At 32.7% G+C, this 21,221-nt stretch overlaps 1 protein-coding gene across 2 annotated transcripts in view; it reads right to left on the bottom strand.

Annotated features, from left to right (window-relative positions):
- The window catches only part of LOC150092300 (far upstream element-binding protein 1-like), a 176,958-nt gene that overhangs the window by 68,919 nt on the left and 86,818 nt on the right, over positions 1–21,221 (bottom strand). For both annotated transcript variants that reach the window (XM_090414931.1, XM_090414930.1), the window contains exons 10-12: positions 15,031–15,096; positions 13,383–13,589; positions 3,337–3,571 (exon numbers count right to left, since the gene is read on the bottom strand). In XM_090414931.1, coding sequence (XP_090271057.1) covers positions 3,337–3,571; positions 13,383–13,589; positions 15,031–15,096 — 508 coding nt within the window. The remainder of the gene's footprint in view (positions 1–3,336; positions 3,572–13,382; positions 13,590–15,030; positions 15,097–21,221) is intronic.

The raw sequence follows: 21,221 nt of genomic DNA, 5'->3' as shown, positions 1-21,221 counted from the left end.
ATTTAACTTAGAACTTTAAAAAGCATACATAACTTCCATGATATTTGAATTGTATGTGAAAGTGCCAGTTATACCCCGAATAATGATGCTGCTGCAAAATTTCTCCAGTGATTGAAAAAAAGGAGGCTTGAAAGATGAACAAATTATTATGAAACAGGTTTGTTTTGGAAAATGTTGTCATGCAATTACCTACCAGAAAAGTCACAACAAGGAAATAAAATTTCAAAACACTTATTAGGTGGAAATACATTTGGTTACTTTAAAGTAAGCTTGTGCATGTTTACCAAGCTGAAAATCCACAGTTATTAAGGATCTTCCTGTAAAAATGATAATTAAATAAGAAATCATGGGTGACAACACAAATGTTGGAAGAATGATTTACAACTTATTATTTTTGTTACACAGTTGACTGTTACTGCAAAGAATTTAGTGCTCTTGTAAAAGTGGTGATTCTTATCTGTTTTATTGTTTTTTTTCCCCATAGAATTTTAGTTTTTTCCAGTATATTAATGCAAATATTTTTGTGTATTTAGTGTTTTATAACATTTTTATTGAGATATTGTAGTATTAAATAGTGTTTAAAATGGCACCAAAAATGCACAAGAGAAGCAATACTAAGAAGAACAGTGAAGTCAAGAACAAGAAGGCTTGCCCCACTAAGGAGGATATTGAAAATGAATTAACCACCAAAATCAAAGTTAAAGCAGATTATTAGACAGACAACATTGGAATTACAGAAAATTAAGCAGTTTGAATGAACATACGGAGGAAAAGAAAATTAAGCAGTAAAACAAGAAACAACAAGGCATGGAATCAGGTAAGTAACACTGATATTGTAAAAAGGAGGATAGTATTTGATATGGTGACTTTCAAAGAACATGCTATTGATGAGCAGATTATAACTTCAAGTTTTCCTGGAACAAAAATAAAAAAAAAAAGTAATGCAATTCAAAAAAAAAAAAGAGTAAATGAGATTGTAACTGTAGTAGGTACTAATGACAACTAGTGATATGTTCATTCTGAGAGATGACATGAGGTCATTGGAAAAAGCGAAAGTAGAGTGAGAAAGTGAAATTCCTAAGTATATTAGCTCGATATGACAAAAATTAATTAAGAAGGACTATGTTGGCAAATGATTCGATGCATAAGCTGTGTAGAAGGAATGGATGCAAGTTTTTGGATGTGTGAGGTGAGTTTTTGAGGGAAGATTGGATTTGTATAAAAGGGATGGTCTACACTTTAATGCATTTGGCATCAGGAGTCTTGAAAAACTAATAATTGGTATGAAACTAACACAAAGAGTTGGGAAAACTAAATTATAATGGGAGAATGGGAGAATCTGAATGTATGATCATAATCAATGCCATTCTTGTCATTAACACAGAACATTATGTAACTGTGTTAATATGGTCACGGAAATGATTGAGAAGAGAACGATTTCGATTTGCATTTATCTAGTTCAGAACCATTAAAAGTGTGTGTGAGCACGTGTAAGGCACTAGAAAAAAAAAAAGATCTGCAAGTTACCCAACTGTATCATGTAGACTACAGACAAGAGTAGGCATTAGTGAGACTTGGCCATCAAAATCAGACATACTAACTGGTACCAAGTGTAAAGGATACGGTATTTTTAGCAAGGATAGCAGAGAAGGGAGGGGGGCGTGCTGCTAATGATATCAGATGACTTGAAGCCAGTTGAGACCTATGATTGTAATACTAGTAACAGTTTTTCATGTGGTAGTGTAAATCTTTAAAATCTTTACTAGGTTTTTTATTTTAATTTAATTTTTTTAATTTTTCTGTGCACATTAATCAGCATTTCTGGTAAGCTTGCAGTAAACAAATGATGTGTAATTTCCTCCCCTCAATCAATATTGCAATTGTCTGGAGTGTATTACACTAACACATAATTTTTAAAACAGTGTGGTTTTGCATAGCACAAAACTGTTTTGGTACTTATTAAATGTGTTGTGCAAGAGATTACTAGAAAGTATTTTTAACTTGGGTATAGTTATGTTAAAGATACCAAGTAATTTTAAACCTGATTTTACTCCATTTTTTTCCCAAGTAAGCAAACAGACAAAATGTCAAGTTTGCGCCTGCAATATATGCAAGACTAGCTGATCCCACAGGTAGTGCAAGACCAAGGCAACTCGTGGTAGAAGTGGAGCAAGCTCTGATCACTAATCTTAATATTTACCCTTAATGCCAAAACACATCTCCAAGAAGGGGATGTATGATGTTTTGTATTAAAGGCAAGGGGCCACTACCCAGACCGGTTTCGACCTTTATTGAGGTCTCATCAGTGGGAGCCAGGCTAGAAATACCAAGATTTAGTAATGCAAAGTAATAAAATTTAGTAAGCCTTTAATACAAAACATCATACATCCCCTTCTTGGAGATGTGTTTTGGCATTAAGGGTAAATATTAAGATTAGTGATCAGAGCTTGCTCCACTTCTACCACGAGTTGCCTTGGTCTTGCACTACCTGTGGGATCAGCTAGTCTTGCATATATTGCAGGCGCAAACTTGACATTTTGTCTGTTTGCTTACTTGGGAAAAAAAGAGTAAAACCAGGTTTAAAATTACTTGGTATCTTTAACGCAAGAGATTACTGTACATTACAATAATAAATATGGACATTAATATCACTTTTCAATCCAAGTGCAACATTAATATGTTATAAGAATAGTGTACTGTAATGGATAGTTTGCCAGAAAAGAATTTCTTTCATTTGTACTTTTGGAGCTTTTGTCAGGAGATTCAGTAGCAAGAATAACTGTACCATACACAGGTTTTTATGGCTGCACTCTAATTTATGTCAATATACATACAGTAAGAGTCCATAATGTGTGGAACAGAATACAAAAGAATGGAATCAAAGGATTTCCATAATGCAAAACATTTAGTTAAATGCTTTACTTGCCAAAAACATTGCTTTCCTAAGGCAATGAGAATGCATATATTAAGAAGTGTGTTTAAAGTTCAGGGTTATTTAATTTCATTGCATTAATACTGACTGTCTTTACTGGTAATACATATTTTCTGAGGTCAAGCAACAATTTCATGGGGAAAATATGCGCGCACACACACACACACACACACACTACACAACTTGACAGAAACAGAAGGAAAATTAATAACAGCAATTTTGTCTGTGTCTTACAGTTCTTTAAAAAGGTCACATATTAATATGTAACTAAATGGTTGCATTTTGTATCAATATTTATTAATATACAATATACTGGGAAAATGTCAGGAATGAAGGAATTAAGTTTATTTTAATATGCACCCAAAATTACTTAAAAAAAAAAATGCTGAAAATAATAAAAGTACCTTTTCCAATCACAAGACCACATTTATTTGCAGGAACTGGAAGCTGCATCTCCTGCATATCTTCCTGGGGAGGTCTACCCATTCTTGGTCCAGGTGGCCCAAATTCAGGTCTTCCACCAGGAGGTCCTGGTGGTCCACCAGGACCTCCTGGTGGTCCACCTGGGCCAGGAGGTCCAGGTGGACCAAATCCTCTCCCTCTACCCCTACCTCGGCCCATCATCTGGTTATCTCTCATCTGCAAATGAAAGAAAAAACAACATATAAAAATGAGGCTATGATTAATATACCAAATCAAAATAAGTGCATTACTTTGAACGAAAAAACACCAGTAAAAAAAGTAATAATAGTATAGATATGAAGTCTTTTAGGTTTGGCATAATAATACATTCAAGATGCAGTGATACGTTAAATCACAAAATATTTTGCATCTGAAACTTCAAGTTCAGTCATACTGCTCTTTATATGTAAGTGCTTCCATGCAAACACAGGACCATTTCACTAGGATGGGGAAACATTAATCATGAAAATATTTTTGTCTGAACTACTACAGGACACAATGGGAACATTTACACAGTTAGCAGATTCACAACAAATGTAAATTTTAGTATTAATCCATGAAAAACTATGCCTGAATTAAATAAAATTATTTTTTCCTTATACGGAATTGGCATATTGCTAGAACAGATCACTTATAACCTATTTCTTTTGGCAAGTTTTTAATGAGTTGGGCAACTGGTTGGAATTACAGTTTAATCAACGAAGGAATTAGTTTAATCAAGCCAATGTATTATATCCATAAATTGTGTATGTGTTCTTTGTATGCCAATTTTGCAAGATCAAAAGCCAGAGTAAAATTGTCACATCTATATGAGACTGGGTAACCTTCAGTTGAAAAAAAAAAAAAAAAAATCTTTTAACAGCTATATCTTAGATGGGATTCAACCCAAAGGACATTCAAACTTAGTGAGCTATGGAAACTTATCACTGGACTGGGAAGTATATTATATGACAAATTATACTACTGTTTTCATACCTATATTTTTTCTTAAAATGTACGCTAATGAAAGTTTGCATGTGTTGTTAGAACTTGCCTACATATAGAGAGGAGTCAACTCAAAGGACAACTTTGACTTTTAATAGTCAGTTCCCACTGATGAGATTCAACACAATGTATGCCTTTTGAAGGGAGTGTGTTGTAAGAAAAAAATAAAATTGAAATCTGCTGTTGAAACAACAATATAATTTTCTGTTAAGTAAAATACACTATTTCTTGCTCTAGCTGACTATCTTTCTCTCTTATTATTTAGCTCCTTTTTGCAAACAGACCAACTATCAATGGACAGACAAGGCTGTTCTACCTGAGAGAGGACCTAGTTTCATATCAAAAAAACTGATTCAGGTGTGTGCTCCTAAAAATCAGGAAGATTTTACCCTCCCCCAAAGATCAGTGTAACAGTTAAAAATCAATACAACAGATATCATCTGTCCCTCTCTATATGTTATGAGATAACTGGGACTGATTTGCATTTCACAAACTCTTTGTGCCGAAATAATATCTATGTTCAAGTGTCTCAATAAGGAATCCCAACAGTAATCAGTGCACATTAAGCACATGCAAAAATTCGTAATTGCAGGGCTGCCCAAAGCACTGCCTGCAAGCTGCATCTGGCCCCCGGTGCGATTTTGTGCAGCCCACCTGTGGGTTTTGATTTTCGCAAGTGAAAAAATAAAATAACAATTTGAATCAAATGCGTATTGGATATTTTAATTCTATCACTAATCAATAATCTCGATATTGGTAATTTTACTTGGTGTTTTTACATCACTATATACTTTTTCAAATATTAGATGTGTCAAATAAACGTTCTTGCACTGTTTTGTTCCAACGTGCATGCTCCAGGCACTCACAGGGAACGTGAGCATGTAATTAGTGATGTTGGTTTGTTCAGCTATCAAGGTTGTGTCGCTGCTGTCACCAAATTACTAGATACACACTGTGATGCAGCCCTCGGATTACCTAAGGTTGGACAGCCCTGACCTAGGACATAAACTTATGGCCCTCTCAGAAAACTGAACAGCAGTTAATAAAATGCTGTAGTCTTTGTATCACAGATCTTGTCCCATTAAATCATAAGGAGAAATGGGATTATGTGCCTGTGAACTATTCAGAATGCTAAAACAGGTATTTCCCATTAATTTCAAATGAATATTTATGAATATGAATATTTAGTATCCAAATAAAATCTTATTAGTTGACACAAGTACTACCATTTTATAAGGCACAAATTTAGAATAAATCCTACATTGGATCATGACCGTCCACAAATTTCATTTAAAAATAATTTTTGTAATAGTTTTGAATTCTAAAAATGCAGATGCCACTTAGGATAGAAGAAAAGTAACTCCTTTTTCTTTTAGGTGACTCTTACCCAAGGAAGGTAGAAACTTATAGCACATTTGAACTGTGGGTAGGCAAAGTGCTAGATAACTCAGAAACTCTGCTCAGAATAAAAACTTTTTCAAACCACTTTTAGGCTTGAAAAAGTTCTTTTTGTACTCTAATAAGCAGGAGTAATCTCACACTAAGCAACAAAATTCATCTATCATCTAAAGATATTCACACACATCCATGACCATAGCAGGATTTGAATTTCCAACCTGTTGTTTGGAATGGATATATGGTCCATTTGGCCAACAAAGTCAGCATTTTATAATGTATCTGAAATTATAACCTACAAACAAAAGATGTAAAATAAAGTGTTGTCCAGTTTTTGGCTAAATAATGTCCATAGACATTTGGCTAAATGTATGGTATGGACACTAAGCACGTTAAATTAGCCAGTCTTACATGCAATTAACACCCAGTATACTACGCAGACAGGATTAACTACTCTACCATGGCATCAATTACATTTATATGAAACCCAGTTATTTTCCATGAAAGGCCAACATTAAAGTGAAGATAGATGTTGACTTGGATAATGTTATAAACATTTGCATTTAACATTTAAATGGAGAGGGCACAATCAAGACGCAAAACATAAACTTTTGGAATTAGTATTTCTTCATTAAAAAAAAAGGCCTAATACCTTACTTCAATATCTATTCAAGCTTTTTGGACACTACAGTATAAAGACACCAGAAATCTGAGAAGGGGGAGAAAGCAATTAAGAACATTATCAACTAATATAGCTAAATAGAAAGAATATAAAAGAACAAAAGACTTATAAAGCACAAGATACTACATAAGTTACTAAAAAAAAAGCTGACATGAAGAACAGAAACAAATACAGTGAACAATATGAAATAAAAGAAATGTGAATGTATAAATATACAGAAAGAGAATTGGTTATAGAAAAAGAATGATTGAAAAATTTTATCAAATTAAATGAAGGTGTGGAAGAATTAAAAATCAGAAATAAAGTAAACAAATACATAAAACAAACCAAAAAAAATTAAATAAATAAAAGGGAAAATCAGCTAGAATTGATGAAATTAATATTTAAATACTAAAATACGAAAGATAAATAAATAACCAAAAGTACAATCAACTTACTTAAACTAATCTTTAAGAAAAGAAAGTTCTCCCAAGAACTAGAAGATGAACATTACAACACCAATATTTATGAGAAAATGAAATCCGAACCCAAAACCATTGAAGATTAAATTTACTGTTTACTTCCTTAAAAATATTATAAAAAGTATTCAAGAAGAATCGAAATCACAACTAAATTATGTCAAACACAAGAAGATTCTTATAAGCAGAGATCATGTATGTAGCGCTGCTATATTTGTTTTAAGATGAATAAAAACAAATAGAACATAAGAAATCATATTTGTGTTAGTAAAGTATTATTATCATTATTATACAGTATCGCCATGGAATCTGGAGACCTACACTAACTCATACACAAAGCCTATTATAGCTCTCTTTAAACTACTTCACTGTCAGGGCACTCACAACTAATTCTGGCAATTCATTCCACTCATTTATCACTCCCCATGCAAAAAATCTAGTCTTCATACCTTTACTCACCACACTCCTATACAATTTCACAAATGACCCCTAGTCAATTTTTATAAAACCCTTTTAATATTTAAGTAGATATAGAAGAAGAACATGCTACTTAAAGTTTCTATCATATCCTCTCTTTTCTGCCTATCAACTAAACTTTGCAACTCACACACCTTCAACCTATCTTCATAGGAAGCATTCCACAGACCTATCACCCTTCTCTGAATCCTCTCCATCACCTCCTGATCCCCCCCAGCAAACCCAGGTGACCAAATCTGTGCACAGTATTCAAGATGAAGCTGAATCATAGTCTTATAAACATCCAAGCAATCGTTCAAGCTATTTTACCAATGTTTGTACTATAACCGCTGAACTTCAACTCTGTCCACCATCATCCCAAAGTCTCATCAATTTCCTGTAATACAGTACCATCAATGTGATACACAGTGTGTAAACTTTCCAATCCAAAGTGCATAACCTTAGATGTTCTAACATTAAAATGACATTCATTATCCGCAATGCCAATTTTGCCGGATATCTAAATCACCTTTATCGACTACTGCTCTCCCCGAAAGGACAATCATGAGCAAACAACTGGATCCCCCCCACACACACACACTTAAATCTTTCTCTATATCACTGATATACAAATTAAAAAGTAGCAGCCCTAGTACAGAAACCTGAGGTACTCCACTAGTTACCTTATTCTCCTAGATTTCACTCCACTAGCTTGTGTCTTAGTGATGCATACTAAGGCAACTCTGTTGCTCAAAGTTATATTCTAATAATGTGTCTGTTTTGTTTCTCTCTATATTTTGCTATCAAATATGGATGGATCCATAATATCTTCTATTTTAATATCGCTATTTATATTTCATTGACTTAGAAAATGCATTTACACACACAAATATCATGTATAACATAATATGGCAATACAAAATGCAAATATCTCTAAAGGAAAGGGATCAAACAAGGGCAACACCATCTTCATTTAACATAATTATAGATGAAATAACAAAAGAAAGAAAGAGAAATTTAATGAGTAAATGAAGATGACATCCAAATGAGATTATTCAAATTCTAAGAGATATCAAGTAATAACCAAAGTTTATAGTAATATGTAGTTCACTTAATCATTTAAATTCAAAAGTATGAAGTACAAATCAACAAATTAATCAGCTAAGTTCAGCCATACAAACGACACCGTTTAAATCTCAAATTCGGCATTAATTTTTTTTAAAAAAAAAATTTTCCATTTTATTTTGTTCCAAAATGGAGTTACATCAAATAACATACTGACAAACTCACAGAGCAAGGTTCTGTTTTCTAATCCTTTCTTGTGATATGTGAATCAAGTTAATCCACGTTAGTGGTGACTGATATTCATAACACTAACTGTTGGAGCACAGAGTTTAAACCTGAAAACTAATAGAATTTTATAACTATTTCCCAGAGAAATATTGTTCTTTAATCTTTCTGAAAATGTGTTCCAATTTTTTGGAACACTTTTTTCAGTGCTCAGTTAAACATTTTTGGTAGTACCAATATTTGAAAGCAAAGCTTTATTATTATTCAAATAAGAGATGGAGCTTAAAAGAAAATTTAATATTATTATTTGTTTTTCTTGAAGCAATTTTATATTTTGATATGCACACCACTGTCATGAAGATATAATTTTTTTTTGTTTCTGCACAACATAAAATCTACTATATATGAGCTCCTATGTGAATGAGGTGTGCAGCTGAAAGTCATAGAAAAACATTAAGGTTCGAATATAAAATGGCTGGAGAGCGAATATGCTAACCACTCGGTCAACCAGGCCGGCAGCTTTATCTTGAACAATTGGCATAAAATACCTGTTCTACTAACTTTCCTCTTCCATTTTGTTTAAGCTATACCAACTTAGATTAGCCTTATTACGGTAATATTTTTGTTTGATGACAATGTCAAGTTCTTTTCTAATATCTACATTTTTAATACGATTCTGCCAGTGATGTCATCTGTTCAGATGACATCACTGGCAGAATCATTCAACTCTAATATCTATGGTCTTTCATCAAGTGCTTTATTTCTACTCCAACTCTCAGATCCATAACTTAAAACTGATTTGAACACTCTTGTATACTGATAGTTTAGTGCTATGGCTAATATCTTATACCAAAAATTTATTCAACTGGTTCTCCATCATACCACCTTTGATTATTCTGTCATCTATTTCCATATTTAATTTGCAATCTTCACTACAATTTACTAAGCCCAAATATCTGAAATCTTTTAGTTAGTTTCTCCATTGAGAATACAACTATTTTGGTCTTTTTAGAGCTGATTTTCATGCCAAATTTGTTACAAGTGTTATTCGATTTAGAGAATTCTGGAGACTTGCACGGATGTGTTTAGGAGTCCATCATCTGTAAAGCAAGAACTAAGTTTGATACCTCTGACTCTAATATGAGATTAACCTGTTTCTTTCATAATGCAATTCATATAGATGTGCATACTTGTCTTCCACCTGATTTTACAAACCATCTTGTACGTCCTTCAATTCTAACTGTTGGTTAACAACTTAAATACAGATATGTATTTCTCTATATAATGTTTCCTTTACCCCATATAACTGCAGCGTTTTGAAAAGTTTTCTCTCGACATCTTTTGTCTTTTCCAGATCTACAAAACTGAAGTACAGATTCTTGTTATAATTCTATGATTTTTCAACTGCAGCAGTTTCCATAAATTAATCAGGGAAAAAACATACAAAAGTCAGGTTATTAAGTAAAAAGTGATACTGAGTTTGGTTATTGTATCCAAACGAGTGGTGCTGTCAGCAATATATGCAAATAAGCCAAGCCATAAAAGCAGGCATGCTCAAGTGGTTTTTCATTGTCGAGAGAGAGACATTTAACCAATCAATTCAAGTGGTGAGTCATCACAGGACTAGATGCTAGACAAAGTCAGGCAGAGATAGCCAGATGGTTGTACATGAGTTGTTCTATGGTTCACAGACTGTGGATCCAATTCTGACAGTATTCCAAAGATACAGTGAAGAAAAGCTATGGCTACAACTGTAGGTGACCAATATCTCTGATTATCTGCTCACTGCAATATGAGTTCTCCAAATTAGCTATGATCTGAGCTCACATCAGCTACAGAAGCATTGATATCTGTTTTCCTATGCGCAGAAGGCTTCATGTTAAGCAACTGGTATATGTGCACCCAATGCCACATTTATGGTGGGGGGGGGGGACATTTTGCTGGGTGGGCGCAATGATCTCTATGTGCTTTCTAGTGAAACCAGTGCTGAAACACAGGGACAAGCTCCTAGACCACTATGTTCATCAATATGCAGGTGCTATATGGAATCATTTATCCTACAAGATGATACATAGAACAGAGATTGTGAACCAATATCTTCAAGAAGTAACTATCATTTGTATGGGATGATCAGCCAGATTTTTCATTCTTAATCCTAAGCACATCTGGGATGCTCTAGGTAGCCATGTTAACCCTCAAATGCATTTCAGAAATCTTTTCTCCACTTAATACTTGAACCTATATATATTTCCTGTTTCTGATACTGCTTGTTGTAAGCAATAATTTCAAATCTCAGCTGCAGTTCTGTATGCTTAGAACAGTGCAAGTTTATCTTTTCTTTTTTTCTTTTTAACGCTGCTGGTTCGGCATTTATGATTAGCTTTAGGCGGGAGATGAATTTCATTGTCGGATGAGACCACATCCCTGCTTGTTGGAGGCCTGAAAATTTCTCTGTTTGGGCTCTAGAAGAGAGTTTCTGGAGCAGGTAAAAAATGAATAAATATATCATAAAAATTACGAAAAATAATAAAAATCCTTAACCCATGCATATTTATAGCCTTTGTGGGTGGTAGTCACATAAAAAAAAAAAATCTGAAGCATCTTAAGGTTCTTTTTTCAAATTAATCACTAGTCAGTAAGCTTTTCTTCACACACACTGAAAAGGATTTTTTTTTTAATGAAATCAAGTCAGCTAGATAACGTCATAAAACTATAATTGGTACAAGCATCATACAGTGCATTTAGAAAATCCTTTTCTACTGTTAAGTTGATTTCTTGTTTTTAGAGAAACTTGTGCCATAGTTCTATACAATATATACATGAAAACACAAGGTAAAATTATTAAATATACTAAATTTATTAAATATACTGCCATATATTTCAGTCTGAAATTAAGCCACTGACGATGGTCTTTTAATTTCAGAACACAATGGTGGTCTGAAACAATTAACCAGGGAATGTTATTCTGATCTTTTAACCAGACTAGACAAGAAAATTTATGAGAAAAGACCCGGTTTGCAGAAGAGAAAAAAAAAATCATCTTTCATCAGGACAATGCACCTGCCCACAAAGGTGTTTTGGCAATGGGAAAATTAAGGGATCTGCACTATGAATTGTTGGAACATCCACCCTATTCCCCAGATTTGGATCCCTCTGACTTCTATCTCTTCCCAAAACTAAAACTCTTCCTCACTGGTCAGCGTTTTTCTTCGAATCAAGGTGATTGCAGCTGTAGAGGGGTATTTTGCAGATCTTACTGAGAACCACTACAGGGATGGGATAATGGTGTTGGAGCATCACTGGAATAAATGTATTAGTCTTAAGGGAGATTATGTGAAAAATAATTTTGAAATTATAAATTCGTTTTTTCATTGTTAAGCCGAGAACTTTTCAGATCACCCTCGTACATGGTGGTAGTATATTTAATAAATAATACTTTTACCTTGTGTTTTAGTGTATATATTGTAAGTGGTTTTAAACTTACTTTCTTTATTTGAATTCCAGTCACCTAAAAAATATTAAGAACAAACTGCTAAAAAGTTAATAAATGCAATTATGTACTTTTAAACAAGATTTAAACTCCACAAATAGTAATACCATTAAATTTCTCTCTTAACTAAACTGTGAAACTAAAGGACTCAGACATTAGTCAGGAATTGTAATAACTTATTAAAAGGCTGGAAGTTAGCAGTTTGCCGCATTTTAAATTAAAATTTACAGCAAACTTTAGCTTATGTGGAGAAGATAAAAGTTGTATTTTATAGTTAAATATTTTATTCATAAAACATGCAAATGTTCAGATGAATTATTAGAAGCACTCATAAAAATATGACAGTAACCCTGCATTTACGAAATGATAATTTCTGTAAATGTTCCTGAAACCAGCATCGAATAAGCAGAAACAAAACAAGAAAATGTCTGCCCAGTTAGCCTAGTGGCTATGCGCTTCGCAACCTTATGCCTGGGAATGGAGTGTCCTGGATTCGATTCCCATAGCAGATGTGAGGAGCTTAAGGATCTTTCTCAGACAAACTGGCCCCGTAAACACATGCAGCTACAGCCATAGAATATACCAGGAGGCATAGGACTAGTCAACTTATCATTGTGACAGGTATGACTTAGAAGGGCTTAAGATAGCTCTGTAACAGGCCAGTAGGCCTAACATGTAGAAGGAAGAAGAAGAAAACAAGAAAATATGCAATCATGTATTTGCAATAATTACAAAAAAAAAAATTAAATATAAACTTCAGTATATTATTAAAATTACTTGGCTAGTGTTCTCAAAATGCAACTAGTGGAAGTGGCACTCTTTATTATTTATGCAGATTTAGGTGTTCTTGGGCTTTATCAGTTTTCCAAGAAAAACCCACTATCTCTATAAGACTTGACAACTTAATAATTCCTGTAGAAAGGTCTAATGAATTTCTGGCTATCTATTATGAATGGAATTAGAATTTAAGCCCAAACATAAATTAAAATATCAACATTACACTTATCTGAGTGATGTACTTGGGTATACAATAAAAAGAGGAAAATGATTTTAAAATCATATAAAGGTGGATTTCATGTAGTTATAACTTTCTAGACCATTTTAGAAACAGCTGAGTTAGCCAATCTCAGATGGAAGTAACGCATGAAAAACCACTTGCTATGCCATGAAGATATTATAAATTAGATATACAATTTTACTCGTGAAATAGAAAAGTTTCATTCTATTACTTACCAAAACACTATGAATAAGTTCATGAATGATTCCACTAGCTTTCTGAACTTGCTCAGCAGTTCCACTAACTAAACATACTTTATCTCCTGGACTCTCCTCTTTTGGTTGCTGAAATTGAACTTTTGCTCCTGAATCTTGTTGTATTCTTTTGATCATATCGCCTCCTTTACCAATAACTACAGCAACTGCTGGTCTAGGAACCAAAACCTTTAAATATAAATGGGAATAGCTATAACACAATTCAATGTGTTTGAATAGAGTAAAAATAATACCCCCCCCCCCCAAAAAAAGATAGTTTGGTCAGCCCAAACATAAATTAAAATATCAACATTACACTTATCTGAGTGATGTGCTTGGGTATACAATAAAAAGAGGAAAATGATTCAAAATCATACAAAGGTGGATTTCATGTAGTTATAACTTTCTAGACCATTATAGAAACAGCTGAGTTAGCCAATCTCAGATGGAGATGGCAGGTGTTTTTTTATTTTTCAAATACTTCTAACACTAGCTTCTTTTGCATGAAGAAGCTGAAAGCACACAATGGACAAACATCACACAGGGATGCCTCATAGCCTACTAAACCAAACACCCACAAACTGGCTATAACCCTCCAATTGTTGTAAAATTTGTTAATTTGGTCTTCAGCTCATTTAAGATATCTTAGTTGCTCAGTGATAGTACTCATTATCATAAAAATTACACATTTTTAGTCTTGGTGTTTTTGTTTAAGGCTATAATTTTGCATACCAAATATAAATATGGGAACATCTCAAATATAATCAAAATATGACAAGCTAAGGTGTGACAAGCAATGATAACAAGTGCTTATATAATGTTGTGAAATGCATTAAAAATGGATCCATCTGATTAAAAACTACTGAATCTGAACTTTACATTCATCTTCTGAGTGAAAATTGTCCATGAGCAGTGTTTTCAGTTTAATTTTTTTATCCTAAATATTTTATGCTAGAAGAGAAGAATAAGCAGAAATGTTAAAGAAATTTTTTGACAAGAGGGGGGTACACTTCTAACCAACAAGATAAGCTCAAGCATGAAACCATATCATACTTAAAAAACTTTAATATACAAAAGAGCCATTATCAGACTTAATAACTTAAGTGAGTGGGCTACATGATATCACAAAAAATAACTATGCATTCCAAAGACAGTGTAACAGAAGAATATCTAGAAAACAGATACTTTTGAATATAAGAGAGACAAAGACACAAAATGAAATAATTATATCTGCAATCCTACACTATATACTGAAATTTTCTTTAAGTCATTGAAAACCTTGTTTATTAAAACAGAGTGGTTTAAAGAAAAAATGAAAAATGAGTAAATAAAATGGTGTTATTTATTACCATAAATAATTCCAAACTGATTATCCTATTATAAATAAGAGGTTAATGACTATTAAATGGTTTATGGTTTAGATAATAAGTTCACTTTTTGAAAACCACAGCATAAACCAAGCGAATCTGCTTCACTGCAGTCAAACACTAGGTAAATATGCTGCATAATTTTCATTTTTTTTTTAAATCTCTTGTTCTTATAATACAAAAAGTAATCCTCACAGCAATTTGAATAAGGAATTATTCAAATTACTTAATTTTTCAATTCCAATCAATTTCCAGACACTCACCTCCTCTGTATTAGGCCCTCCAAATTCATTGGAAGAATGTTGATTAAATCCACCTCTCTGATTTCCCTGGTAATAAAGTAATGCATCATCATTAATGAATCATATACAAGAATACGCTTAATTTGTCTGTCCATGAAATGCGCACATCTCAATAACTTGTTGCCATAGCAACACCGTACGTAACAGAATTCAAAGGTAACATAGTAATATCATTTAGTAATGATGTTTAATACAGAGATCAGCTTTGTCAAGGGGGAAGAGATTTTCCATGAAAAGGACTGCAGTGACCAAGCCTGCTAAAGATAACAACCTCACAGAAGGCAGAAATGGGTGTCTCAAAACAAACTGGAGACGCGATAAACATTTGTTAAACTTTAAGGTGGTAAATGAGAGGGGTCTGGAAAGTTCTGATAAACACCTAGAACAAGTTTTTTTTCATATTTTTAGGATATATAAGACATAAAATTAATTTATTTTTGTTCTACATATTTATCAGAAATTTCCAGACCCCCTCCCATGTGTGTGTGAGTTAAAGGGGAAGGGGGGGGAGGAATTCTAAGAGTATCGATCTCTGAAGTCTACTCCATCCTGTTTGTAAGAGTGAAGTATAACTGGACTTCCCCACCCAAGCAAATCTACTTTCGATTTCAAATGCATTGGCTAGGTTCCCAAAGCAAAAGGCTTTAAGTCCACAATTTGTAACTACTAGAAGTTCCAACAGAGAGGGTAGTCTGATGGCAAATAGTCTTTGAGCAAGTGTTAAGTTAATATTTAAAATCAAATGCATATATTTTTTTTTTTTTTTTAATTCTATAATGTAGCATATGACCACAGTGAAAAGGTAGAAGAATTTCAGTTTAAGCATGTCAAAACTTGTCAGGGCATAATTTTAAGAGAGAAATGGGAAATTCAAATGCAAATAAATATAACTACATGCTATAACAATAGTTTTCTTTTTAAATGCAGCTACATGGGTACTCAAACTGACCATTATTAAGAATTATCAGAAATTACAATTTCCCAAACTGCGAGGAACAGAAAATCTACAATGAAATTATCCAAAAGACTCCTATGCCTAGCAAATCTGCACTTATGAAGTTAGCCAGTCAAGGCCAAAATAGAAAAAGTTATACAATCATAGGACTTGGTAAATACCTGAAGGCAACAATGAGGAAAGCTTGTTTTTATGAAAAAAAGTACAGCAGATTTTGTTGCCGTTTGCATTTTTTTAAAAAAAAAAGTAACTGTCCACTTCAGCACTAAGTTATAATCAGCTGTAACTGAATTTCCCATTGTTCTCTTAGTTTTATGCATCAAATTATCTTATATTTAAATTTATTTAAAATATCTATTAAGTAATTTAGTTAATTATCCTACCATTTCACTGAGGTCAAGTTTTCAAATTGATAAAAATGCTTTTTTTTTCTTTCTTTTTTTTTCAAAATTAAAAATCATAACTTTCTGCATTTGCTTTGTATAGAAGCATGCAAGTACAAATTCAAATGAAAGAAAATCAAAAAGGTGTTAGCTGTTGATCATATGTAGTAAGATCAAAAAGAATCTAAAAGTCAAAGCTCTTAAAGGAAGAGGCCATTCACAAAAATACTGATTTGGGTAAATTCTATGTAGTTTTTTTAAAAAAATGGACAGCAACTTTAAAGCTAACATGAAACACTACACAATAAACTTTAAATTACCCATGCCTGCACTTAGAAATAAAAACTTGATTTCCGAATGTTAGCAAATTTTATGAACTGTCTCTAAAAGGGCAGATAATAAAGGATGTTTAAGTGACTCTTTTTTATAGCAGTTTACTTAATATTCTGGGAATTATAAGCATGCATATTAATTATTAAATGTTCAAGAAGATTACTGGTAATAATTATATAATAAAATGCATTACTAATTTTCTAGGCTTTCTCATTTCTTGGATAATAAGGAGTTCAATGCATTTTTTTATACATTTAATGTGTTTAAAAATATTCCCTTTCAGATTCACAATTAAATATCAACCTCAATTATGGGCTATTATAAATATATACATTAATTACAAAAAAGAATAACATGACTACAGCATGTCCTTTTCAGATGTGAAGCACTACATTCGCAGAAGCTTAATATCGGGATGCATATAAAAATCATTCAGCTCTTTAACACAAATAGCTATAATATTTAATTTCAGAAGTTCTGATTTATGTGCAATTTAACAAAGTAGATTGTGAAAATTTAATTATTAATATGCTACAAAGGCCTGCACTGTGTTAAGTATTTTACTTTTTCTAGCAATTCTTTCATGCTGACTCCAAAAACTATTAATTTTTCCATATCTCAAAATTTCTTAAAACATGGAATTTCCACTTTTACATAAACAAGACATTTTCGGGCATAATACTGATCAAGGTAAAGGTCTATAGGGTATTTACCTTTGTAATGGCAGATCCACACCTTCACCCCTATATTTGAAGGCAAAATGCAAAAATCTTGATTTTGTAGTTAATAAGGCCAAATAGGAAGAACGATGTTGGTTATTTTGTAAAGAACTAAAGTATTTTATATGGGTCAATAATCCAATATGATAATACTATGTTTTTTTTTTTTTTTTTTTTTTTTTTTTTTTTTTTTTTTTTTGCCCCCACAGGAGAGAACAGAATATTTAAGTCAACGTTAGATACATGTAAGTTTCCTCAAATCATTAATGAAACTGCAAAGTAGAATACAGGAACATAAACATGATTACTGCTGGATGTTACAAATGAAAATAACTTACATACATGAAATACAGTATTTTGGAGAAAACTGCTACATGGTTAAAAACAATTTAAAATTACCACAGCTGAATTATGAAAATTAGCCAAAATAATTTTTATAAAAAGCTTAAATTCAAAGACTTATTACTGTTCGGTTTCTGTATCAAAAGTACATTTATGTACTCACAGAGATGCCACAAACTATATGTGAATGCACAGCAGTATTAAACCATCAGTGCATTTATGGTCAAAGATTCTTCTGAATCTTTCCTGTCACTCCATTTAGGAACATTTATTTTTTGAGTAATGTAGTAAAACAGTTTTGACAATTCTGCTCTTTTACAAAAATGTGGCCATCATTTAAAGCAGGATTTAATATTCTTGAATGCACTTCAGTACATATTTGTACTCTTTCTATGCTATATATTTTTCTAATCCTCCAGGCTTCTCTAATGCATTGTAACAATCTTTTACTGTTCATAATGTCAAGGCAGTCAGTCTTACTATTCATAATATATGCTCTTCTGATCATTCAATCAGGTGCAACATTATGCAAAATGCTGCTAGAAGGAAAACCAACTTTTCTAGGAATTCAATCTGTATTTTTACATGATGCAAATGACAAAACACCTTGCGCATCTCAAAGGGTAATCACACAATCACATCAGTAACTCCAGTTCAAGTATGTCCAACTCAAAAATTAAAATACAACCCCCTCCCCATAATTTGACCATGTTCCAAATAAACATGTGGAAAAGCTTGTGTTCATCACACATGTTCATTGGATTTTAACGGTATAGATGCAAACACAGATTGATAAGAAAATAACTATTTATTGACTTAATTGCTAATATTTCGCTGGTATTCTATCCAGAATCTTCATAGCACACAAAGTTTGTTACAGTAGCGAGACAACCACAATCCGGTGTAACAGTGGGACTAGTATGAGTAAATGTAGCATGCAACACAAAGACTAAAGTCCTAATTAGGCACCATCTAAGTTGGAGGGGGGGGGAGAGAGAGAGAGAGAGAGAGGAAAAAAGCAGGTATTAATTTGGTCTTAGGATGACTGTCTCCCAAATCTTTGATAGATTTGGGAGACAAAACCTCAACAAGCCATACTTATTGAGGTTTTTGAGTATGTTTCAAGGCTTCTGTTGATTCCAGGAACAACCTCTCTGACTTGTAAAGGCTTCTGTGGACACTTTTTGTTTTTTTTCCAATTGATCCTATGTGCAGAGGTATCCAAAGCATGGTCTGCCAGAATTTTGTTAAATCTTGCTCTGAAGATGCTGGATAGTATACCAGCGAAATATTAGCAATTAAGTCAATAAATAGTTATTTTCTTATCAATCTGTGTTCACATCCATACCGTTAAAATCCAATCAACATATTCCAAATAATAACACTAAATAGACTGTGGCTACTCTCTGCCCGATTATCAGACTTTGCAAGCTGAAAGAACAAAATCAGTCCATACATTTTAATCTTCAAACCTCAAGCTGATTGGGGAGAAGAGAGGCTATATAAAGAAGATATCTGATAAAACACAAAGTGAAACAAGAAAAGAAGCTTGTCCTTAAAAGGCAGAAACAAAAAATAAGATATCTGGTATAAAGATGCATGAAAACCAAACTTTCTAATTGTCTGGAGATACTTTCCTTTCTAAGATATCCTTAGTGTAAGAAATAGGAGCATAAGAGATTTTCATGTGCAGTTCAGAGAGAAAGATCATGAAATTATATTTTGGGATATGCTTGTACCAAATATCTCTAAAAGGTGTTTCACATCTTAACAATGGCATAAAAATTACTTAACCCTCCTGTTGATCAGAAAAGAGAATGATTACATGACTCAAACATTGACACTAAAAGCTGTGAAATAAATGCATACATTTGACGGTTCTGTGTATGTTTATATGTAGAGAAAAACACACTGCTACATCCACAAAAGAAAACAGAAGTTACCTGCAGTACATAAGTGTGTTATGTTAACTTTTGCAAAAAGCATGGAATCAGAATATTATACAGTTTTGGGATGAAACAGACTTAAAATTAGTGACAAAAAAACTCGCATGCAGTCTTTTTTCTGTTTAAATCATTTTCACTCATAAGGGTGTTGTTTTTATAGTTATTTGGCTTTCTCTGGTCTATGCTTTCTGCTATTTTTAATCTTTTAATCACCACCACTCAAAACAAAAAATAAATAAATAAATAAATGTGGCAATGGTTTGCATGAAAAATTGCACTTATAGCATTGGGTTTGCTATACAAATATTGGGGTCACTGCTAGTAGCAGGCAATATGGGCTATCACAGGCAGGAATAAAAACATGGGAGAGGATATTTCATATTATGAAACTAATATTTATCTAAACATGATAAAATTCCTGCAACTTGCCTAATGAACTATATACCTCAATTCATTTTCTGCCGTTTATTCCCGAATCACCTGGATGATTTAAAAAAATCATACTTCTGTCCAGTATATAAAGTCACAAAATATTTGTATAGATCGGTGAGTTTATTAAACTTAATGGAAATTATATTAAGTGCTGAATTTTCAGCCACTTTAACTTGTTAGGAAAACCAGTGCAGAAATATAAGCAATCAAATGTTTTAAATATATCAGCACGTATGTGGATGAAATATTACTCTTCATGCACTTTGTATCCATGGCAACCTTGATGTGTATACAGATCAAGGCTGGTTGCAGGGTTAATGGTAATTGAAAACTCTTCATTTCTTTTACTATTTTTATGCATTTTAAGCTATAACTTTATACATTTGGTACCAAATCCAGAACCTATATTATGGATAAAGCCTAATTTGAACAGACCAAACCAATATTAAAAAGTCCTTCAGTGGCCAAAGGAATTCTTTTTCTTTCTTTCCCAATAATAACATTTCCTAAAAAGGCAATCATTCTTTCATTTAGAAAAAAAAATTATATATACACTTTCTCATGCATTTTGGCCATTACTAATTGCAAGGATAGAAAAAGTCCACATAACATATGCACTTATTTGTGACTTTTGGAAAGTTTATTAACTTTAGATTATCTGAAAAATTCAGAATTTACTAAAAACTCCAATTATTTTGTCCAATGTTACATGGACATCATCAGGGAAAAGCAGAAGAGATCAGTTAATTATAAACAGAGTATGTATCATAAGGTGAGTCACAGAGCATATGCTCAGTCACAGCTGAATTATATTAGGGTTAGCAATAAGTCAATATTATAAAAAATAAAACAATAATAAAATAAACAGTTAATGGTGATTAACTATTCATAATTGAATATACTTGTCTCAAAGTACTGGGAAGTAATCGACATTAATGACAACAATGGGGATGCCATGCACTCAACATAGCTACATTCAAAACAGTGGTCTGACTGCCCTACATGGAGTATGAACTATTTATTGCTATAGCAGACTTCAGAT

Source organism: Typopeltis vanoorti, chromosome 26 (assembly GCF_054136105.1).
Source record: "Typopeltis vanoorti isolate ZY-2024b chromosome 26, IOZ_Tvanoo_1.0, whole genome shotgun sequence".
Lineage (NCBI taxonomy): Eukaryota > Metazoa > Arthropoda > Arachnida > Uropygi > Thelyphonidae > Typopeltis > Typopeltis vanoorti.
Note: the sequence above shows the minus strand (reverse complement) of the source record. Positions and strands in the feature narration are given on the sequence as shown.